This window comes from Gymnodraco acuticeps, unplaced genomic scaffold, assembly GCF_902827175.1.
Source record: "Gymnodraco acuticeps unplaced genomic scaffold, fGymAcu1.1, whole genome shotgun sequence".
In the NCBI taxonomy this organism is placed as follows: domain Eukaryota; kingdom Metazoa; phylum Chordata; class Actinopteri; order Perciformes; family Bathydraconidae; genus Gymnodraco; species Gymnodraco acuticeps.
In genome coordinates, this window is record NW_022990459.1 from 2,469,355 (window position 1) to 2,494,954 (window position 25,600).

A 25,600-nucleotide genomic window follows, 5' to 3' on the forward strand; every position below is an offset into this window, starting at 1 on the left:
AATAATAGTATAATTAAAGTTGAAATAACGTATACAAACAAGTACATATTCAAATATATAATATTTAAGAACATTTAACCATATTTCTCTAGTGGACGCTAGCTGGCTCCCTGACAGTGGGGGCGGTTTGAAGCTAAAGGTATTCTTGGCTAAAAACGATTGGTTGCAGGTTTTCTTAAAGTCCTTACTGATTAGCTGCGCTACGTGTCAGTTAAAGGCCATGAAGGCTGTAAAAATGATCTGATTGGTCAGGAAGCTTGATATGGGCGGGACCATGAGTTGTTTAGAAACCAGTTTTTAAAAAGCTGCGTGAGACCGGAATAGGTTGAGTGCATTTAAAAATAAAAGCACAAAACTTGTAAATTACAGGATTTAGGGTGAAGGTAAAAGTATATAACCAATATATACACATAGTTTCTTTCTTTATCATTTCAAATTTAATTATTTGCTACTGTTATCAAAACGTTATATTGCATCGAACTTCAATTGACTAATATGAACACACAAATATGAAGTGATTGTTTTATTTTGAAATCCATTACCGGAAATGATAGGCCTAGTTCGTTATTTTAGCTATTTGATGCAACAAAACAGCTGGAACAATTGAGTCACTTCAGATTTTACCATGGACTATATATATATGTGTTATCTTCGTTTAATCAACGATGTATTACATTGCATTTAAATTAAACGCTCTCACTTTTACTGATTCCTTGAATGTTTTGTGCTATTCTCATTTTATTTCTCCGTTTCTGTGTGACTCCGCCCATCCACATTCCTGGGTGTCTGGGCTGTGAAGAGGAGGAGGAGGAAAGAGAAAAGTAGAGGGGCTGCAGAAAGAGAGGGGATGATAAACAACAATACTTCTGTCTGACTGCTGCAACTTTCTTACACATTTACCCCAAAGTTTAACCCAACGAGACGTGTTTCTAATTCATTTATTTCACAAGTTGTCGGGACCTTTTTTCTTTGGCGGAGTTGGAGCTTTCGACTTGACTACATTTGCAACTAACCCCCGCTGCTGTTTTCACTGCTTTTTCACCCGCAAAAAATACCAACAAACCCCGCAGAAGTGCAGAGGGAGTGTGTGTGGAGGAAACATGGAGATCCTGGATAGTAGTGAGCCGTTCCTGCACTGGGACCGGAACCTGAGCGAGCTGTCGGAGGCCGGGGAGATCGACTGTGGGCTCTACACCAATGTGAGTGATCGATAAGGGAAATAATCACCTTTATTTGATTGAGACGAGGTGGGAGGGAAATGGGTTCTGTGTGTGTGCGTGTGTGTTTGTGTGTCTGGGGTGCCCGGCTCTCCCTTCAAAATGTGAGCCTTGAGGTCCAGGATGCAAACTTCTTCTTTCCTTCATTTAAAAAAAAAAATGCAATTTTAGTAACAGAAAACAGCAAATAACATAAACTATAAACATTTACATATCGACATTAGAGAAATGTAAATCTATAGAGTATCTAAATAATGGGAAAACCCACCTGAGTTCAATTTATTCCAGGATTATCACTAACTATAGTAAAATACTGCAACTTAATATTACTTTACTAATACAATATCCGAAAAAAAGTTCGTTTTGTTTATCGAACATGTCCAAAACTCAAACATATCTATTTTAAATTCACTTTTAGATCATATAGAACAGAGAAAAGTAGCACAAACTCACATTTTAGAAGCCTGATTTGTGAATTGTTTGCATGTTAAATAAAACAAAGATTTGAATAATGGGTAGATACACCGGATACATCCAATCAGAATTCAATAAACGTTTATAAGATGTTTCCATTATGCAAAGTTACTGAAACCATAGGCCTCTGTGGGCCGAGAGGAGAGTGAGTGAGACGGAGAGAGTGAGGCATTGTGTGTGTGGGTGTGTGTGTGTGTGCGCGCGTGTGTAGAGACAAGGAAGGGTGCATCTGGGTTTATAGGGGATAAGATCCAGCTGGCTTGCATATCAGGAATCAGACACCACAGAGGTCTAAAACACACACACACACACACACACACACACACACACACACACACACACACACACACACTTCTAGGAAAACCTGCAGACAGGTAAAGACTTGAGGTAAAAGCTGTAAATGTACGTCCTTTTAAATGTCTCGATGGTACAATTCCTGTCGAGTCGCATCAGAGTTAATCATGCTGCTATTTTCTGTAACAGTATTATTATGTTTGTTTGCTATCCAAAAGTGAATGACGTGATGGAGAGGATAATGGCAAAAAAACAAACACAAAACACAAGTTCATTTTAAAGAGCAGCATCTGAACCTCAAGTACTGCACTTTATAACTTTACACTTCAACTCCACTACATTTCAGATAGGCATATTGTATTTTTAACTGCTTTACATTAATATCATGTATGCTACAATGCAGTGCAATACAGCTAATACAAAAAGTAACAAAAATTGGCCCCAATATAACAATCCCCAACAGGAAAAGCTCTGACAAGTAATGGTTTGTGATTAAAAAAGAAATCGTATAATATTCTACATAGAATACAAAAACTGTTAAATGTTCCATTCTGCATCATGCATACTTCGATACTTCTGTTCCTTTACCTCAGTGTCATTTACGTGTGGTGTATTGATAGACTATGGCATTTCCCACTTTCTGAAAGTCGTCTGTTTTGAAACGGAAGTTGCATTATGGGAAATGCAGGGTTTTTTGCATCTTGACCTATATTAGGAAGATATTGAGCTGTGCCGCTTGGATTTTAGCATTTTATTTCAATATTATTCTTACTTTTTACAGTGTTTATGTATGCACCAATGAACAGAGGCACATTCCGTGTGTTCTGATCCTCAGACCGAACATATGAATATAAATCTTTATACCTGCAGCACACAAAGGCCAGGTTGTGTGGAGCAGCAGGACTAAGATGCTCTTGTTGAGTGAGGAGAATATTCTATATATATATAGGAGAGGCATGAACTGTATGTGTGTGTGGGAGAGGGGGGCGGCATGAAGACGGCAGTGTTTGAATGTGAGGCTCTTTGTTGGGTCACTCTCACTTTCTCTCTCGGGGGTTTGTTGACCTGAGATTCCTCACGACGACGTAAAGCCTCCCCTTCTGTGGGCAGCATGTGTGGGAATCAAACTTCTGGTATTCCCATCTGTACTTCACTTTATTTAAGTTCCCAGTTAGTTATGAGTAGTATGGAGATCCTGTATTCAATTAAAAGTACTAATAGTAATACTAAAAAGGAAATATATATGTCTTACACTATACTCTAACTTTTACTCTTGTGTTGTATACCTGTCTCGTTCTATTTCTGCTTGTTTTAATTGTTTTCTTTATTGACTGTTTATAATTGTATTTACATTTGAATGTTTTTTAGTTTTTAGGCACTTGCCAAATACCAGGCTCTAAGGTTAGGGGCTTGGCAATACACCAATATTTTATACCAAATTTTGTATATCAAGGTTTTTTCTTCTGGTTTTAAAGGCTGCATTACAGTAAAGGGACGTCATTTTCTGAATTGACCAGACTGTTCTAACAGTTCTATTTCTTGCCTTTACAAGTCAATCTATTCTGTGTAATGAGTACTTCTACTAAAGTCCGAATAACTTGTGGTTTATTTTTAGACTCTATTATGTACACATGCTGATTTACCAGCTTGGGAGTGTTCAATACAAGTTGGATTATGGGAGTGTTGCATCTCTCACATTCCTTATGTCACGTCAACAGCAAATGATTTAATCACATAATAGATTTAGTCAAATGGGTATATAAAAGTATCCACAACAGTACAATACACATTTTTGAAGTTTAACATTACACAATTTAGCACCACAAATAGAATCCACCTTCTCTGTGTCTTTACTCTGGTGAAATAGGGTTTAAATAATCAAGTTCTTCAGGTTTCAGATAATAACACATGCTCAGTGCGGGGGTGGATCTTCGTCTTTCTTCTACAACTCAACAATCCTTTTTGACGTCATCCTGACTTAATAATGGACATGTCTTACGTGTTTCTGTGATGTGACGAGGATCCATTTTTAGAGAGGGCAACTTGAGGTGAAATCAACCACTTAATCAAAAATATCTACAGTTATTCTTTCAGAAACAAATCCAGATAAGAGTAAAGATTCTTCATGTTCTGCTTCAATCATTTTTTATATTTTGTAATCAGAAAATGATTTATGATTGAAATGATGTCGCTAATCATTGATCAGGTGATCAAAAAAGAAATTGAAGTGATTTTTGGACTGACAAAACAGGATATTTAAAAAAATGTCTGATATTTTTATAGACAAAATGATTAGTCTAGAACACAATTTCTTTTGGAATTAAAATTCTGCTTGTTCATAATTATTACACCTTAGAGACCCTGTTAGTCGGTTTTGTTTCAGTTCATGGTTTCGTCTTGCTGTTATGCTTTCGAAATACTTTGATGTATTGATGATTCAATCCTGAAAACAATAATTGTTTAATTATTTGTGATGCATTAAGGCACAGCTGGGAGATAAATGCTTGTTCTTAAATCTTGGCATTTGTTTCAGAAAACTTAGATTCCCATTCAGGAATAAACGGAGTGGCTTTAAACATAAATGCCACTTCATGCACATACTTGTGCCTTTCAAAAAAGGAACATTGGCATGTTGCTCAGCACATGGTGTACTCATGGAGAGAGGAAGACACATGCAGATGTTTGCTCTGCACATGCTCCAGGGTTATATAACACTCAGCAACATACCTGCATAAAGACTCACCTGTTTCTTTGAATACAACTCCAGCTGTAGTGCAGCACTGTTATTAATATACATTATGGCTTTGACAGCTCAGGTACTGCACTTATGTACCATTTTGAGGTACTTGGACTTTACACCAGTACACATTTTTACTCCACAGCTTCACTTGCTTTTCAGAGTACAGTAGTTCATCCACTTAATCTGCATCAGCTGGAAAATGCATTGTGACAAAGTTGATAACGGGGCTGTTTGTCTGAGAAACCTGGGAACATTCAACTTTTTAGATTAACTTTGTTCTCACAGGATAGTGAAACAACAGACATGATGATCTTATGGAAATAATGCATTGCTACAGAACTAGAAAACATCATATAAAGGAGTTCAAATGAGCACAACTTTAAACATTCCAGCAGTAGGAAGCATAATAAAAGTGTGAATAAAGTCAGAAGAATATCAGAAAATTACTTAAAGGTTAGAAATGTCCAGTTATTGGAAAAATGTCCCATGTGTGACAAATATACACAAATATGATGATCTTATATAAAGCATTCCTTGAGATGAAACCACCCAGTAGTAGTTATAACCTTTTACCCAAACTTAGAATTTTGAATGTGGTATTAGAACGTTGACTCAAGTAAAGGATCTGAATACACACACTTATTTCATTCAACAAGAGCACACACACACTCATGGAGTCAAAGGTAAACATCTGGATCCACAGTGCACAGCCTGTTCTCCGTCGGGGCAGGGCATCCTGCTCTCCGGTGGCCTCACTCTGTCCCTCTCTCACTCTCTCTCTCACACACACACACACACACACACACACACACACACACACACACACACACACACACACACACACACACACACACACACACACACACACACACACACACACACACACACACACCATAGCTTGTATACAGATAATGAATAAATGATTGATTTTGATGATAATTTCACATGTAGTCACTTTTTATTGACCATCAGAGGTCAAGTGTCTCTGTTGTCTGTACCAGTGTTATATATTCACTTCCTTTACTTCAGTAAAAGTACTGAGTAATTAGTTACATTCCGGTTTGAATGCCAGTTTTCTATATTGCAACTGGTACAACCTCTGTAAGGCAGGTAGAGGGACGCACCTGTGTATTATAATGCAGCACACACACACACACTGTTTCCACTGCAGGCGTGGTGCCGGATCTTCAGGTCGGTTGACTAATCTGTGGCTGTGTGAGACAGTCAACATTCAATATTAAAGTAGATATTTGATATTTCTGCTTCCTAGTTCAAGTGCTTATTAGCGAATGTCACGGCTCCGCCTACACTGCGTTACTATAGTTACTACCCCAGTTCCTAAACTGTAATGGAAACGCAGCATAAAGTGAGCCTGGCCTACCAAGGCCTAACTATACCGTACTAAGCCGTGCAAGGCCCTGCAGTGGAAATGCACCATAAGGCTTCTTCTGAGTTTCTTCTACACATAGAAATGTTGGCAAATGTAGCAAATATCTGTGTCTGATTGCCTATTTATTCACTTCTCGATGCTTTAATCGGAGCCACCTTGCATTGTTGAACTCTTTTGGCACCGTAGATTTACACATGGTGTGCACATGGACTCACGAAGGACACGTTTGTCTCCGAACTGATGCAACTTTTCTGCTGACTTTGAAAGTGGCCTCAAGTTTTGTGCTGCAGGCCGGCAGCCGTTTGAGAGCAAAGCGAAGGTAGTAATCAGTGTGTGAGGGATCATTATGGAAAATCCGCAGGAGCCACAGCTAAATTTACCTCCCCTGTCTGTCTCTCTCTCTTGATTCTGCCTCCCCCCGTCTGCCCCCTCTGGTTTAGCTTCAGGCTCCATAAAAGGTTTTAAATGGATGTGTATGAGCTTGTGTTTGAGGTTAGCAGGGTGTGGGCTTAATATCCCTGTGAGTAAGGAGATATACTCCCTGCCCTCAAATCAGCCTGGAAGCAGTTTAGTTGCAGCTCAATGAAAATGCAGCGAACTTATTCCATCTCTTATTTTGAGTTCTATTTGATAGTTTTGGGGCAAGAAACAGAAACATCCATGACTTTAAAGTTGCAGAATCATTGCTTTTGGGGCTTGTTAGCAGTTGGAAACATCAAAGTGTTTAAAGCCTGCTTATTAAACAGTAAGGTGCACACTTTGATGTTTTTCTTTACGGATGTTGCAGCTCATATACTGTCTCAAAGTGTACAGTTAATGCTAGTTTAGGACAGAAACCTCTCCTGTCTAGTTAACCTTTCTCCCCCCTTTCCCTCTCTCCTCACCCGTCTGTCCTCCGGGGTGAGAGTCGAGACGAGTCGACTCCTGTCCAAAATGCCACAAAGTTCCCCACTGCTCCCATTCTTTGGTTTGCCATTTAACCTCCTTCTCTTCTTTCTTTGTGAATGATAATTCATCATTCTTTTGCTCTCTAACTGTCCCATTGTGTCTTTTTGACTCTTTAAGTCTTAATGTTCTCCTTATATTTGTCTTTGGACATTTATTTTTCTATTTCTTCTTCTCCCAACTAATCAGTCAAGTTCGAAGGGTTGCACACAACTGTAAGAAGACCACATTTATTACTCAATACTCAATTTAGCAGCATAGTCCTAATTTGGTTTTTGCACTTAGAGTTTGATGTTTCCAACTTTTTTTGTCAGAAAATAAAGTTGATTTTGGAGAATTTTGCACAAATTAAGATTGTGATCAATGAAATCCTTTTTATTTTACTTTGAATATAAATGTTTTAAAAGGTGCTAAGGCTTGGGTAGTGTTTTTGTCTTTGTCGTAGGTACATTTTTGGCAAAAGTAATGGCAAATGATATGATTTGGGAGAGAGGAAATCAGTTGTCTGGGTGATTTCTTTCAGCTATCTCACCAAACTAACGGCAAATCACACGCAAACACTAACATATATGTGTGAGTGTGTGTGTGTGTGTATATGTGTGTGTTTCTTGACATTCAAGCATGCCTTGGCAAGTATCCGCTTCAGAGAGCTCGGCTTAAACGGAGGAATTAAGATGAGAGGCGCGCCTTAACAAGTTCCCCACAGTGTTTGCTCTTTTCCAGGGATTAAAACGATCCCTATGGGGTATGTAACAAGACTTGCATTGACCCAGTTTTTACCCAGAATCCTGCAGGAGGTGGAGGCAGGAGGCCATCATAAAATAAGGACTTTAGTGAGCTTGACAATAAAAGTTTTAGGGGGAAATCCTGCAGCAAACAGCCGGATAAACACATTGAAAGCACTCGAGAAGATTTTATCTCTTAAAGACATAAAATATGTGATTTACAGAAGATAATTTTTAAGTGATGAGGGATTTAAAGTTGATGGACATGAAAAAGCGAGAAGGAGCAGCTTTTGTTGGAGGAATATGATTAAAATAAAGCACAAAGGGAGAGCTGGAAGAGTTAAAAAAAAGTCTACTACTTGAGTCACGGCTGGATGTGTGTGTGTTCGTTTAGTGGTACTTGATGACTGGTCAGTGTTACAGTGGGATGGAAAAAAGTTGTGTGTGTGTGTGTTGACCCAGTTTATAGCAAGCACACACACTTAGGATGAGACAGCTGTGCTTGTTTTTGATGCAAACATGCAGTCTCAGCTGTGTTTGAGGACAAGATGTCTTCAATTGGCCCAAAACTTTGATTGAGCAAACTCTTATCCGCTTATTATAATAAAGGTAACCCTTCTGTGTTTAGGAGCTTTAATCATTCTAGAAAATGACCACAATGTCCCATTTCAATACTTCTATCACCATCCAATTGAAGTTGAATTCAGGAGTTACTTCATGTTATTCTTATTGTCAGCAAATCACATGAAACCAACAATGTGTTATACATCTTATAATACTACATTTAAACGGAAGATAATTAAAGGCATAATTAAAGAATTAAATCGAGATTTTGGACACGTTTTTTTCTCTCTTGAAAGAAAGATAGATTAGAGAGGATACAACCTTTGTGTATAGTTAATATAAACCACATGGTACAGCAGGCTAGCTTAGCTTAGCATAACGACTGGAAACAGAGGGAAACTGTTCTGTCTGAAAGTCACCAAGTGTGGAAAAAACGATGTGTGTTTTTTTAGGGCTTAGTGCAACACTGTCTTTATAATCAAGAAGGAGAATATATTGTTTACGTTTTTTTAAAGGTTACCTAGGATAATTCCCTAAAACAGTTGTCAAACAAAACACAAAAGTGCATTTTTATCCACATTTTGTCATAGTTTTCAATAAAAAGGCAACACAGACAGATGTTTGTTAGCAAGATCAGTTGTGTTTTTGTCTTTCGATGGGATTTATTGGCAAAGGGAATAGAGACGGATTCAAATCCAGAGTTTTTCCAGCCAGCCCTGGTGAAGTCATTATGTAACATCTGGAGGGTCAGTGTGTGTTTGGATGTGTGTGAAGAGTGGGGGTGGTACTCTGGGATCGGTCAGTATGACAGAGCAGGACTGGAAAGTTTGTGTTACTGTATTGTGTGTGTGTTTGGGTTTGGGAGGCATCAGGAGAAAGACGGTGGGGGGGATTTTATAAGAAGGGGGGGGGGGCCTACAGGCGGCGAAAATGAGACGTTTTTCCATTTGTCATCGTCTGGGTTTATTCTTCATTATCCCCTTCTGTTCATCTGCAGAACCACACACACACACACACACACACACACACACACACACACACACACACACACACACACACACACACACACACACACACACACACACACACACACACACACACACACACACACACACACACACACACACACACAGATAACGTCTGACTCATAGATTTGACCTTTGACCCGGGATGTTTTCCACACTATGTCTCTCTGTCTCCATTCTGACATTTCCTAATTTGAACACACTTCCTGTCACGCTCCTTGGCTTCTTTTAATCAAGTTTGAAAACATTTATGAGACTGAAAGAAAGGGAGAGGCCACAGTGTGAAACAGGAAATGGATATTAGGGTTTATAATGGATCTGCTGTGATTTCTGTCACTCTTCAGAGCTGTGAGTGGGTGGAGAATAAACACAGGCGGCCCGGCTGGACGTCACGCCTCCTTTTATTCTCTCATCCTGTTGTTTACATCTGTTAACCATCCCCCACCCCCAAAACAACCCCGTCTAAAGAAAGAAGTAGTTTTGTGCAGAAACGTGCAACATCTTCGAAGGATTTTGCAAAGGTTCCTTGATAACCTTTTACAACTATACAATCGATAATTATGTTAAAAAACGTAATTTTGATGGCACTTCGCAATCATACAAGCTCTTGGGATCATGTCTAGAATCTGGGCCACGGAGTGTGTGTTGTACTTTTATCCTCATGAGAAAATGCTGGAGTCTCATGCATTTCTGTGGAGCTAGGTCACTCTGCAGACATTACGGAGGGAGTGATGTAATGACACAGATGCTGGTGTCTGCTTGTGGAGACTGTAAGCACTGTGTTGGAAATGATGCTTTCACACATCAAGTTGCACCCAGTCCAAACCAACCCCCCCCCCCACCCCGATAAGGCCAAAGATAGCAGCTTGAATGCCTGTGATTCGTCTTGCTGACACACACAATATCAATGCAACAGCCTCGAGCCTCAGCGCTGTTACAACCAATGATAAGACTTCAATACAGTCCTGTTTACTGCCAGGGTTATCTAACGTACACACATAATGGGTTTAGTGCTTTAAAGAGATTTTTTTTGGCTTGTGTTTCATCACATTACATGTTACTTGTTAGACGCTTTTATCCAAAGCGACTTACATACTCAATACTGTGGACAATCCCCACAGGAGCAATTTGGGGAGAAGTGTCTTGCCCAGGGACACAATGACATGCTGACTGCAGTGGGGTTTGAACCTGTGACCCCCTGATCCGAACACCTACGGACAACCCACTATGCCACACACACACTACCATACTATTATTATTGAATGATCACTGAACAGCTGTTTTTCATGCTCTTAGAAGGCCAACCATGGTCCTAACAGATTACATCTGAATCGTTGTCATGCCTGACATTCAGACTGAAAAGCCATTTAAACTCTATTGAGCTCAGTTTGGTCTGTTTGCAGCATGATTTGAAAAAACTGTCCTGATTTTCAGAAAAAATTGTATGAGGGTCAAGCATGCCAAGAAAGACCTTTTGGAAACACAGGGCGGATACACTTAAATATTTTAGTCTTACATATTGGATATGTCTATGTCTACCACATTTCTGTTTTTGTACAGGGTGTCATTATGATTATTTTTGGCTTATGCTAAATGTAAACTTTCACAATAGTCAAAGAAATATGCAGATTTAAGAGTTCATATATCTTCTTTGAAAGTCAAAAACACTTTATAACTGTAACTATAACCTGCATGGCTTTGGTCCTGAAATACAACAGCTTCAAAAAGCTCTTTTATTGGATTTCCTTTGGCCTCGGATGTACTTTGTTTATGTGGGATGCTAGTAAGGTAAACTTCGGCTTGCTACGCTAACCCGCTAATGTTAGCTTTCAGCTTAAAGCACAACTGAGCCTGTGAACTTAACAAAGGTCATGGTCTGATGAAAAACAATATGTTTCTTCACCTTGTTCTTTTTGCCTTTTTGAACGTAAAGTTCTTGCCCAGAATTGAACGTATTGAATGATTGTGCAGATACAGTTTCTACACATGTACTTCAGCTCAGTGTTTAAGCAGCACATTGTTAGCATCCCTGCAGATTCTCACAAACTGTGGCTCACAGCTGCAGAACTAGTGCAGCGGAGGTTCAAATATTCAAATGGCTTGATCTTTTTATCTTAAGTGTTTTGGGAAATTTCACCAGAGTGCGAGAATGTTGTGAAGAAGACAGATAAACTGCATTTTTATGAGAGACAGGCTGGGAAACTGAGCTCCAAGAAGTATTTCCTCTATGCGCCAAACACCATACAGCTGAGTTATTGTTTCTTCCCTAGAACTGTACTTAAAAAATATATATGATGTTACTCGAGCAAGTTCGGCAGATATTTCAAAGTGGATTTATGGATGTTTATTTATGTTGAAATAAAATCAATTTCGAATCAATTTCTTTATTTAATAAATGCACAACACTGCTTGGGAAGTCGATACACAGTTCTTGCAGTATAATTTGTATGACTGGTTGTGAAATTGTAAGTTATCTCTTTAGACTTTAATATGATTATAATGGGACACGTGTTTGTAATGTGTGATAGATAAGGGCCTCGATCCAAATCAAACAAGTGAGTCATTCAGTGTATTCTGACATGACCTTTGTGTGTGTGTGTGTGTGCCTTTTTTCTTAGTGTATTTGTGGTGTCGTATCATCCGCCAAAGTACACACAGATGAGTCCAAGGTACACACACACTAATACACACACTCGAGGGAGATTACCCTTGTCCTTTGTGGGTCTGTGTGTGTGTTTGTATCAGAGTTTCCTGAGACCCTTTCACATCTGCTTTTCAGGGGAGGAAGGTGTCACTCTTTCCTCTTCCTCCCCCCCCGAAGTTTAAACCTGGAGGAATTAGAGACCTGAGGACATTCCTTCCCTTCTTTACCTTCTCCTAAACTATTCATGTAACTGCTAACTAGTGACCAACACAGCTGTGGGGCTTTTATTGTGAAGCTTCACTCTGCTGTGATAATTACCCCCAGAAAGAAGGATGTCAGTCTTTTGGCAGGAATACGGAAACATTACCTGCACCTTTTTAAAGAAAGTAAGTGGAGAAGGTGTAGCATGGTCCAAGGAAGAAGTCATTACATTTTGGAGCGGATACAACTTTAGTTTTCTTGTTTTTAACAGTACATTTTGTTTGTAATTGTACTACTTTTAGATAATTGTTCTGCTCAAACTCATCTGACTCAGTTTGACGTCTCGCCCTTCATCCCCATGTCTCTGATTTAAATTGAGATCAGGCCTAATAAAAAAGTTTCTGAAAGGATTGTCTCCCTTAGGATGACACAGGATTTCTTCACAAAAACACTGATTCCCCCCTATAACTCTAGAGGTAATCAGCATTTCCTCCAGCGTCTACCGTCTTCGATTGCAGCTTAATTAAAAGATTACAATCTGCACATTCAGCGATGTTATTCAGGAAAATATGAGAAAGGCCTCTTTGTTATCCCCTCCGCGTCTTCAGTTACAGATTATTGCCCTACTTCCAGTTTGAACTCCCAGTTTTTCTCATTCAGACTTCAGGTTGGGTTTCCCAGCTGGAGTGTGTCGAGTTACAGTGAACCTCAAATAACACCTCTGTGTCGGGATGAAGAGACAAAGAGCGTTCTGTTGTGTGTGTGATGGGCTACACTGGCCTGCAACACGTTTTAACCACACACTCCCACTGCTGAGATGACAGGGAGCGTACACAACTCCTCACTATAAGCGCCTTTCCTTCGACCTCTCCTATTTCCTCTTTTTAAACAACATGAGGCTTTATTCCTTTCTGGGGGAAAGTGTAACATTGTGGAGTAGCTCTGGGCTGCAACTAAAGCCCCAGTGAAGCCGGTATTTGTTATTTTGGCAAATTATCACCATTCAAAGTATGCCCAATTAGCTATTAGCAGCTCTTTTCTTAAATGCACCTATTGATCTACAGACACCTTTTACTGGATTATTTCAAATGAATACTTTGTGTTTTGTAGTCATAAACATGTATTTTTCTAGGATTCCCAAGCAGATTTATGGATGTTTATTTGTGATGGACTCAGAAAAAAAGCAACAGAAGGACGTTTGAGGGTTGAGAGTTTTTAAACAGTTTAATTGCCCTCCGTGGGTTTCTGTTGCAACTTCTGAGGGCGATGTCAAAGGTCATTTAAACCCACAAAATATGGCTTTGTTTATTTTTAAAGATGGGTTCTGTATGTAATTACTCCACCCTAAAAACGACTCCATTTTTTTGTTCACATCCATGATGTTTTTTCCTATTTTTGACTGAAACAAAATCAATCTGATTTTCCTTGCTCCTTCTTAGGACTGATTTGAAAAACGTTAGTTGAAGCAGCCTCATACAGTATCTTGGCGATGGAAATGGACCCATTCAGTGGATTAATGTGTAAATATTTGACTTCCCCTTCTTGCAGTAGGTTCACGGTATGCTGTCAGTGTTTACACACACACACACACACCCTTATAGGGGAGCATATGGTTGCAAGAGTGTGTGTGTGTGTGTGTGTGTGTGTGTGTGTGTGTGTGTGTAATTGAGGCCACATGCTTTGGCGATCGGTCATCCACCCTGCTTCTGTTTCCTCCGTCTTCATTTCACTCTCACTTTATACACTCGGATGTTTTTTGTCGTCCATCTTCTCTCTGATGTTTCGTGCCTCTGTCTGAAATGTAGATGTGACTGTAGATTTCCAGCCCTTTTCCCTTCCTAACCTCTTTCGCTTTCCTTTCCTTCTCTTCCTTTTCATTTTTTCCTTTCCCTCTTCCTCATTCCTGACCTTACTTCCTTCTATTCCTTTACTCTCATGTCCTAACCTCTCCTACATTACCTGCTCTATTCCTTCCTTTTTGCCTTTTCTTCTCCTTCAGTATCTTTTCCTTCCCTTCTTTCCCTCCTCCTTTACGCTTTTTCCTTCCATTTCCTTTTTTGTCCTTTCCTTTCTTCTTTCCATGAGTCCGACTTTTCCTTTCCTCCCCTCTTTTCTGTCCTTTCTCTCCTTTCCCTCGTTTTCTTTTACCCCTTTCCTTTCCTTTTCCTTCCTACTTGCACTCTCTGTACACTTTTCCTTTGGCCTTTAAAACTTAAAAAAAGTCATTCTCTTTTCTTCCTCTTACTCGAAAACGTGCTTCGATTTGCTTAACTCTCCTCAGGCAACAGTTCATAACGTCACAGTTTCATGTGTTTTTATTTAAAATAGTTTATACTCTTTTCATTGGCTGAGCACAGACTGGCTAATATTTGATTGGACGTGTTCAGGATATCCTAACCGGCAACAGAATTACATCAGAAGTATTTTTATGTTCTGAAGAGGGCTATGAGTTCGAGCGAGGACAGACTATTGCATTGAATAATGTGGATTAGTTGTATTAGACTTAGTCACTTGAGATTAGTTCACTCTCTGCAATTAAAAGCTAACTTTCCTTGGAATGAAGTGTATTTTTCTTAATACCAGCACAAGGTGTACTATTCTGTTTTTTTAGGGTAAAATCTGAGAAAAAGGCAACAAAAAAGCTAACCATTCTTTGATTCCTCCTAGGTTATGATTGTTTAGTTTTTCTCTGTTTCATATCATTGTTGAATTGTTGAAAATATTATAAGGTTTTGCAATGTTGGTCAAACGGAACAAGGGACTTTTACAAACAACAATACAAAAATTAATTTATTATGAAAATACCTGAAATCACAGTTTATTGGCAGATTTGTTTTCATGTAACATAATTTATTTAGGATTTTCTGCCTGGTTAACAGAGATCAGAAGCCCATGTAGTGTGGCAAAACAATTTAGCTTAAAAAAAGACAAACCTTTTTAGGTGCTTCATACATTTCCTTTGACATTTTAACACAGGTGATGTGTGTCAGTATGTTATCAACACCTCACCTGCAGGGCTCTTTGTTAGCCTCCGTCACGACACCTGAAGAGGAGGAGGACACAACATCTGCACGCTCGCCCTGTTGAGAGATGACGGAAAGAGATAGACAGCAGGAATGTGGAGGAGGAGAAGGGGGGGGGGAAGATTAGGAGGAGGAGGGCGGGGTGCTCACTTCTTCATGTGTGTTAAACATTTGAGAGATACAGGGAAATCAGAATCTGTATACTTGATTTATCCTGGGGGATTTTGTTAATTAAAACAGCAATTCCAAAAAAGACTTCAAAATGTAAACCAACATAAGAAGTGAAGGTAACAGTAGGAAAGACAATGTTACAATGTCTATTTAATTGAATTTGCTCATGTTGGTAGTGTTGAATATCTTCATTATTATGTTTTAAATGTTTTCCTTTTATGCACAATGTTTCTGTTACGGTGTGTGCAGGAAGCAGGACCCAAATGCAGATTAAAGTATCAAAAATATCTCTTTTATTTCAAGGCTATACGATAAACAAAGACAAAACAGAACACTCACCGAAGACCAAGTCATAACACAAGACGAACCGACAAAGACAGACTGAAAAACCAGAACTTAAATACACACAAGACTAATCATGCAAACAAGACACAGGTGAAGAGGGAGGAGAAAACACAGGGGCACCAGGTGAACACAATCGGGTAATCAGGGAGGGAAAACAGACAGAAGGCAACAGGCAAAACAGGAGGTGAACACTTTTCAAAACAAAACAGGAAACCAAAGACAGAAAAAGACAAGACGAAACACAACACAGACACATCTTGACAGTTTCATATTCAATTCTCAGTCAAAAAATGTCCCTGGGCTGTTTTAATAAAAATGTCATTCTAATAATAAACTGAGTTATTCTATTCTTAGATGTTCTACAAAATGATGCTGCAGGGACAACTTCTCCATGTGATTTGTAAATGTACCCACACTGAGAGAAAGAGAAACAGTGAAAGACTATTATAAAAGTCTTTAATTATAGTGCTTCCTGGGGGGGATGGCAGAGGAAACTTCAAGGAGAGGGGGCAATAAACAGTCTGTAATTACAGGCAGGCTGTCATACCCTCTATCTTTATATAATTATCTGTCTCTGCTTTGAATTGTCATTAAATACATTTTCTCTTCCTCTCTTTAGCACTTCTCCGAGCTCCTGGACGATCTCTCCCAGGATGCTTTGCTGGGCCAGTTGCTCAGCGACCCCTTTCTCTCGGGGGTGAGAGGCGGAGGCGTGGAGGCCATGGAGGGGGAGGACGGCAGCGACCTGTCCCCCTCCTCCCCCCTCCCCCCCCACATCACAGCGGAGCACAGCTATTCGCTCTGCGGAGACAGCAGGCCTCAGTCCCCGCTGTCGCACCTGACCGGAGAGCAAGGCAGCGACGCAGGTACATAAAGCCTTCAAAATAAAAGCACTCTTATAGTAAACACCAATAACTTCATTAATAACTCAAGTAGTAATCCCTCATTCTCTTCATTAGTTTGCTTCTCTTCCTTACTTCTTTCCTTTCCTTTATGTATTCCTTCCTTTCTTCATTTCCTCCCCCTTTCTCTCCCTCTTACTTATTCAAGTCCATCTTTAAGGACAGAGAACAAGAAACCATTGGTCAATGTGATTGCTCTTATATCCCATAATTGAAGTCGTTTTAAACTTGTGCCAGTTTTTAATGTTTCATAATAGTTTATTTTATTTGCATATTGACTGGTTAAAGTGCCATTTCATTTGTGTTTTACGACCGCTGTATTCGTCTGCCTGTATTGTTTTGTGTTCATTTGTTTTTTTACCTGGTTAAATAAAGGATATATCTATTTGATTATTTATTAGTTTTTTCCTTTCTTCCTTTGTGCTTTCATTTCCTTCCTTCCTTCTGAGAATGACTTTCTTTCTTCCGTCCTTCCTAATCGTTCCTGCTCAAATGCTAAATGAAAGTTTAATTTCAGTTAAAAGCAGCCATGAGTTAAACATGTTTTATACCTGCAAATCTGATGTGTTCTTCTTGCAGTGATTTACAAACTACATAAAAAGTGATTACAAGTGATAACAAGATTTCCTTTAACATTATAAAATAAAAGATAAAAAGATGCATTTGAGATGTTAGCCGAGGCGTGAAACGGAGCAGAATTGACCTCCCAGAAACCCTGACATGTCTCCTCTTGCTCCTCAGAGTCTGATGGAGAGTCAGCTGATTGGCCCATGGAGCAGGAGGACTCCATCGACAGCCTCTTGTGTGAGACCCCCTCCCTGCTCCCCACCCTCTCCCTCTCTCTGGTCCCAGGTGAGGGGCCCCGGGCTCCTGAGAGCCCCGCTGTGGCCCCTGCTGTCCCCCCCTCTCCCCCAGCTCAGCCCAGAGTCAACAGCAGTCAGGGCAAAGCCTTCAAGGTGAGGAGGACACAGGACGATAGGGATGACAACTGATATTTTTGATGATCATTTGACTGTTGTTTAACACTGTTGTCTATCTACAGATTAAAGAGGAGAACATCATCCCGCAGATTAAACTGGAGCCTCATGAAGTCGACCAGTTTCTCAATCTTTCACCTAAAGGTCTGAATCTTTGTCACTCACTGTTTGTCAGTTATCTATTGCAACAAGGACCCCTGCTGGAGCTTTGTTGTTACATCATGATGTCCTTTGCATAGTCAAAGTATCATAAATATCACTTTAAAGGTCTTGCATGCATCATTTATGCATTTAAATGTATTAAAACTACAACAAATATCTTATATTATGTAGAGTAATGTACTTGCATTATCCCAAATGAAAACCATGCGTTAGTTTATTGGTTATCTGCCGAAAGCAGTCAGAAATTGAATTTATATACAGTTTAAAGACACTTTTTAACAATTCTACCTTTTTCAATCTGGGGGATTAACAGGATTATTTATTTTAGTTTTTGGATGTCTCAGTGTTAAGTAATCAGAAAACAACCTGAGCAAAGTGAGAAGCAATGATTTGTAACTTTAAATAGTTTTATTAAGTGTTTTCACCCGTTGTAATCACTTAGTTTGGTTGTCTTTTCAGAGGAACAGACATAGTGAATAATTTGGCTCCCATGTAACAACTCCTAAAACGCTGGAATTTAAGTTATCAAAGACACAGGCTGAGAATAAATTTGAAATATGAACTTCAACGGTCCTTTGAGAACAGCTTAACTCATCAATACCTTGATATATTATCCTTAAATACTTCTAGTTTTAATCTTTCAAATGCTTCCTCCGGTCTCAGGTCTGGAGGTGCTGCAGATGCCTCCCACTCCTCCCAGTTCCCACGGCAGTGACTCTGAGGGGAGTCAGAGTCCCGTCCACGCCCCGCCCGGCCTCTCCTGCCCCCCCTCCCCCTCCAGCCCCCCCCCATCCCAGGCCAGCCCGAAGGTGTCTCCCCGCGCCACCTCCTCCCTCTCCAACTCCCCTCTGCTCACCGCTGCTCATGTAAGCACCATCTTAGTTAGTTAGGTTCCTACTTCATCTACCATTCACTCACTGCAATCTACATTTCATCACACATAAACATCCAAATATATTCCTGTTGGAAAGAGTAGACAACCTTGTTCCAACTAAATCACAGTTTATTCTAGTAATCATCAAGAGAAAGGGCCTTTGGGGTGAGAAGTGTTCTAAACAAAGTCACATTGTACTGTATAAAATATTGCCATCAGTTTACATTGTCACATATTTTCTCCTGTTCTTCCTCCATGATCCAGAACTATCTAAATACCAAATACAAGACATTTTCCACCATTTTAGATTTTCTTGAGAAGATCTTTTAATTTTGTTTTATATTGTATCCTTTTATATAGAGTAAAGGTACTTTTGCAAATGCCCGTTTAAAACCTGGCTTCAACAAACGTTTTTTGAATCATTGTGATTAAATATAATGTTTGTTTGTGTGTAGAAGCTGCAGGGGTCCGGCCCGTTGATGCTGACGGAGGAGGAGCGTCGTACGCTGGTGGCTGAAGGGTACCCCGTCCCCAACAAGCTGCCCCTCACCAAGGCCGAGGAGAAGGCCCTGAAGAAGATCCGCAGGAAGATCAAAAATAAGGTACAGACTGATTCATCCAGACCGTAAATCACCATCCATATGCATTTTTAGTAATCCATTAAGGCTGTTACAACCAAGACAATATGGTGAAAGATTTGTATCAGATGCACAAATATGTTGTTTGATTAAGTTTATTCTCTGATAAGAATAAAGGACAAGAAGAACTGTTGGTTCATGCAACACTTATGTACTTTTTATATCAAATCCACCAAAAAATGAGGAAAGATATTGCACTTTCAATATAAAGCATAGATTAAAATATAATTTGATGGCATGAAAAGTAATGTTCACAAACTCTCCTCTTCTGTATGCACCTGTTTACCTGTATGCCTTTAATATTAAACTGAATATTTTTTTCTGTAAAACAACATAAATGTGCTTTCTTCCTCTAAGTATATTTATCTTTGTCTTAGATTTCTGCTCAGGAGAGTCGCAGGAAGAAGAAAGAGTACATGGACGCTCTGGAGAAGAAGTAAGTTCTCCTCTTCTTCATTATAGCAGAGGGACTGGAAAATCAAAAGAGATTAAGGTTAAATGCAATATCAACAAAACGAAAATAAATAATGTGCATTGAAGTGCAGTGACTGACCTGCAGTACTGTTTCTGTCCTCAGGGTGGAGACATGCTCCAACGAAAACCACGAGCTGCGCAGAAAAGTGGAAAACCTGGAGTGTACCAACAAGTAAGAGCAACAGCCACTAATTATACACACATACTGTATTAATACACACACTACTGCACATGGGATTGCCTTTAGATTCAGTGCATGCCAAGAAAGATGTTTTTATACACGAAACTCAGCCTATTCAATGAAAGAAGTGCTCGGTTTCAGGTAACAATGCAAAAGTCAGAAACACTGTTTAATAGCTAGAGGATCTTTATTTCCCCACTAATATGTTATAAATCAGTTTGCCGGTAATCAGCAGTTCCGTACATTACTAAAAAAAATCAAACATTGTCGATATCACCACAATTCAGCGGTGGAGATAATATTTACTCATTTTGAAAATAGTGGTACTATAATAATTGAATTAGAGAGGAATAATGTGTCGGAATACATTTACTGAATTTTATTATTGAATTAAAAGCTTCACCATGCATAATCATGAGGCTATTTGAATGTAAAATGCTCAAGCTGCTTCAATTTAGAGACCGTGTTGGTGCTCTCGTTATGCATGGATGCACTGTGTGTGTGTGTGTGTGTGTGTGTGTGTGTGTGTGTGTGTGTGGTGTGTGTGTGTGTGTGTGTGTGTGTGTGTGTGTGTGTGTGTGTGATGCACAGCTGTATCAGGTCTTGTTTTTGTTTTCCACTCAGTGGTTTATCATTGCTGTCTGAAAGTTAAATGAACCATTGGCGTGTGTGTGTGTTTGTGTGTGTGTGTGTGTGTTTTGTTTAGCCGTCTTTAATGAAGCAACAGAACAAGTCCTTTGACTAATTCAATATTGTTATATACAGTCAAGGTACAAACAAACAAGGTTACTTGAAGCGAGAGTGCAGAAGGCATAGGTTGTAAAAAAAAGAGCCCTCCTGTGATTTATCCAATTACAACCTTTTTATAGTCAAAGATCAACATCTTATGGCGAAATAACTACAAACTTGATTATAAACAGGATTGAAAACGTTAAAAAAGTTATATATTACAATTCTTAGGGTAAGATTTGAACAAAGTCATGTAGGGGATTCAATAATAATACAGCATCACAAAAGGAAAGGAACTTAACAATAATCATAAAGTAACAATGAACTACAACCCTATACAATCCTTTTTATTATCAGTGTTATAGAAGTACTCTATTTTACAAAAAAATACTTCATTGCATTTACAAATAAGTAAGTTACATCTGCGTTCATTATGTTTTCTTTGTGCTCTCCCTCATGCTTGTAGTTCATCAGATGTGTGTGTCCTTAACCTGTGTCTGTTACATATGTAAGACGTATGTGGTGTGTGTGTGTCTAACCTGTGTGTGTCTCTCCGCAGGTCTCTGTTGCAGCAGTTGCAGTCTCTGCAGGCGGTGGTCACCGGAAAAGTCCCTAAATCCTGCAGGATGGCCGGCACCCAGACATCATCATGCCTAATGGTACTTGTGTGTGTGTGTGTGTGTGTGTGTGTGTGTGTGTGTGTGTGTGTGTGTGTGTGTGTGTGTTTGTGTGTGTGTGTGTTAGTGTGCGCATGCTATTAGGAGGTTGTGGTGGTGAAACATCGATTCAAAATATTGAATTGGGAACATCTGCTTCCATCATTCATTAGCAGCTTAGCGTTGCTTCATAATTTATTTACTCCCCCCTTCTCTCTCTTCTACCTTTCTCTCTCTCCCCCCTCTCCCTCTGCAGGTGGTTGTTTTGTGTTTCTCTCTGTTTTTGGGGAGTTTTTACCCCAGCAGTATGTCTCCCTGCTCCACCATCACTGAAATTGGCCTTGCCTCCAAACAGCTGGATGTCAAAGAGTCTTACACAACCACAGGTATTTAAACTCACACATACACCCAACAAACTGTTCAACGGTGAATATTTGGCTAGTTAAAGACAGCAGTGCAACCCGCAACATTTAAAAAATAATCGTCATTTATTAAGATACATTATTGCAGGTTGAAGGAGCACATTACATTGGAATGTCTGAACAGGCTTCTCTTGAGAACATACGAGACAAATTAAAGATAACATGTCATTTTAATTTGAAGAAGATCTCAATATTAAGTGATCACAATTAAAGGGGAACTAAACCCGTTTTCATAAAGTATTCCTATGGTGTAAGACAGTAAAAAAATGTAATTAAACCAACAATTCTCCTCCAAATCCAAATACCTAGCGGGCTAAAATACTGTGTCTCTCTCGTCTAAACTGACCTCTCCTGGTGCTTCTATTGAAACGAGGCATTACTTCCAAAACTATAAATATATATTCCATTACAACATCGGCAATAATCAGATTCCACCTACAGCGCTGCAATAATAGCCACAGAGCCACTGATGAGAAGAGCTGACCTTTCACTACATCCTCTCTGCTGCCTCCCACACACACACACACACACACACACACACACACACACACACACACACACACACACACACACACACACACACACACACACACACACACACACACACACACACACACACACACACACACATCACACACACCCACACACACACATCACACACACACACACGGCACGCACACACACACACAAACACTTTTGTAATAGATATAATTTTCTTAACAATCCAATCCAGTTTCCTGCCCCATCCTGCCGCCATGCAGACAATAACATAACAAGTGTGTCTGTGTGTTTGGAAAAGTGTGTGTAGCTCCATGCACAGCTGCTGACAGTGGGTGTGTACATAGGGTTAGGGTTATGAGACAGTGGGCCCCTTCAAACTGACATCCAAAAGACCCCAATACCTCAGAGGGTAGAGATTAAGAGATGTTAAAATTGTGTACCTCTTTTAGTGTTGTTTCGTGTTCCATGTAGTTGTTTGGGTCTTTTTGTAGTTCTGTTTTGCCTTTTTGTTGTAGTTTTCTGTCTTTTTGTAGTCACATTGTGGTCTTTATAGTCTGTGTCTTTGAATTAGTTTTGTGTATCTATTTAGTGATTTAGATTCTAGTTCTACTCATTTCATGTCTCTTTCTTGTCTCTTTCTGTGTATTTGTAGTTTCTTTTGTTTCAATATTTGTGTATTCATAGTTATTTTGTGTCTCTTTGTAGTTGTTATGTACTTTTTATCTCTCTTGCGAAAAGGCATTATTCAATATAGACAGTATATACCTACACAAATACATTTTGAACTTTGCTTGTATATGTTAAAAGTTTGCCTTTTGTTAAATGCAGAGATATAACAGAAAGGTAAATTAAAATGTATTTTTTCATTCTTCTTTTATTTAAAGTAAAGTCAAGGAATCTGTTGTCCACCTTCGAGGACGAGCAGCCGCATCTCCTCGGTCTCGGTGGGGAATATCCCAACCAATGGGAGGAGGCGCCGGCTGTTGTCATGGCAGCTTGGGCGTCGCTCGGAGCAAACAGAAAGTGGTGGAGGAGCCCATCATGGTGGAAACACTCGTACCACAAAGAAATAATAAGCAATGAAACGCAGAACGTCTAAAAACGTGCTGCTGGACCTGCACAGGTAAACAGACTGTGCAGATACTTAGAATATAACAGAAGAAGAAGACGTTAGCATTAGCAGTGGATAGCAACATTAGGGTTTAGGAAAGCGGAACTATGTATATGTATATATGTATAAATATTTGTTATAAAAAAATGACCCAGAAAGATTAGAAAGCCAGTTAATTGTATTATATATAAGGCTTTATAATGGACTCTTCACCGCACTACACTTTTGTATTTTCTTTAAAATATTTAAAAAAAATGGCTGTAAAGTGCAGGAAAAGCCCAGAAATACACACGGGAAAAGCTTAAAAAGTACTAAAATGGACATTTTAATAGATGAAGGATCCCTAAATGTGATATAATTTAAATAAGGTATTAAATTTGTAATTAAAATCCAATGTTATGTGTTTTCAGTCTTTGGAGAGCAGCAGCAGTAAAGTGATAGAGTTGGATCGGACGGTCAACGAGACCTCATGAGATTCATGTCAACACCCCCACATTATCCCACCATCACCCCCCCTGACCCTCATGATGACCTTTGACCCCCCACCCCCTTCTAGACCTGGTTCAGTGTCCTGGAGGCAAACCTTCATACAGTAGTTCCACTGCTGACTGTTCCATCTCTGCTTAATCAGACACACTGGTATTAGTATTAATAAATAATGTTATAATAATAATAATAATAATAAGAAGGAGGCACTGGTTGCTTTAATTTCTTCTGAAGTAAAAATGCACTGAATAATTTTTACGTGAGTCAATCATTGACATTCAAATAGAAATAGTGAATTTCAGACAGTGGAAAAGTATTTTAAATATGACATGTGAGGCTTTTTACAGGACACTGAGGGAGAGAACCTTTGTATTTATAGAAACCTTTTTTTGTTTTTTTATAAAGTTATTGCTCTTTGTAGTTCTTTTTAAATGTTTTATTCTATTCCAGTGAGCCCCCTTTTGATACTTTTGTTTATGTTCATATTGTGTTTTTTTATTTTGACTTTATTGTACTCTTTTATATATTGTTATATATTTTCTTCAGCTGACTTTACATTTCAAAGATCCAAGGCCTAACACGGGTTCCTGCACTCATTCAAAACCGTTTTTATATTTTTAAAACCTTATATGAATCTGCAGTTCGAAATCTGTTGTTTTATATTGTGAATACTGACTGCACATTTCAAATCCAGTGTCAATAAAAAGCTCAAAATATCTGTTGAGCATCCCACAATTTTACTTCTCCTCTAGGATTTTTTGACATTTGAGGAAATATTCTTGTGCCTTTTCGCCGAGAGTTAGAGATTATCAAGCGTATTTCGCCTGATGTCCAACTTTTAAAGAAATGTGTACTGGAACCACAGAATGAACTCTCTTTGGCCTTATTTCCTGTGATCTTTTTGCCTTAAACACTTTCACTGTCAGCTATTTATCTGCTCTGATCTCTCAGCATTTGCCAAAAAAAACTTTCTTCCCAGAAGTGAAAAAAAAAGTATCTATTTTTGTAAATATAAGTTGTTAATAAATAAGCAAGTCTAAAACTGTCTGGGATGTGGAGTTTATAAACCAATCCATCATTGATCCTGAGTCTTTTGGATGTGATTGTGATAAATGATGAACGTAGCTTTGTCCTTACTTCTGTTTCCGGTTCACTTTGTTTGTTACAGATCATGGCTTTAAACATCTTATTTGTTCATTTCAAGTTTATCGCAAGTCGGGTTTTACATTTATCTTCTTATTTAAAACATGTTTTCTGATGTGTGTTAAACCCATTCCACTTTCTGTGCATCCAAGTTGTAAATACAAACATCCCATTTGTTAAAAAACTCTTATCCAGTTTTGAAAGTATAGCAAGAAGAAACATAATAAATTGTATATAACAAACTGAAGATGAAATCAACTGTAAAGACAAATATACCAGTTCAATTAAGAGACTAGAAAACACTTTCTATAACCATACTTTAAGTTTTGTACATCAATCAGTGGCTAGATTGTCAAAGATTTATCCTTAAATGTTTATGTTGTTAGGCCAAAACTTGGACTTTATTTTGAACATTTCAATGGAAATTCTCTTCTAGTTTAGACTGAAACTAGCTGCAAGTGGAGAGGGATTTTTCCAAAATTAGATTTAAAATTCCATGTTGCTTCTGTGTAAAGCTCTTGTCTTATTGCTTTCAAATGAATATAGTATTTTTCCTTAGTAAAAAGCATATTTTGGCAAAACCTGA

The 25,600-nt window shown here is 38.9% G+C and overlaps 1 protein-coding gene across 1 annotated transcript; it reads left to right on the top strand.

Annotated features, from left to right (window-relative positions):
• Nucleotides 1–90: 90 nt before the first annotated feature.
• creb3l2 (cAMP responsive element binding protein 3-like 2) lies at nt 91–25,600 on the top strand. The gene is made up of 12 exons (XM_034225873.1): nt 91–1,199; nt 16,378–16,624; nt 17,402–17,616; nt 17,703–17,781; nt 18,463–18,665; nt 19,129–19,275; nt 19,689–19,747; nt 19,889–19,957; nt 21,255–21,354; nt 21,608–21,737; nt 23,159–23,397; nt 23,795–25,600. Exons 1-11 carry the CDS (start codon nt 1,101–1,103, stop codon nt 23,371–23,373), a joined length of 1,563 nt encoding a protein of 520 aa, XP_034081764.1. The 5' UTR covers nt 91–1,100; the 3' UTR covers nt 23,374–23,397; nt 23,795–25,600.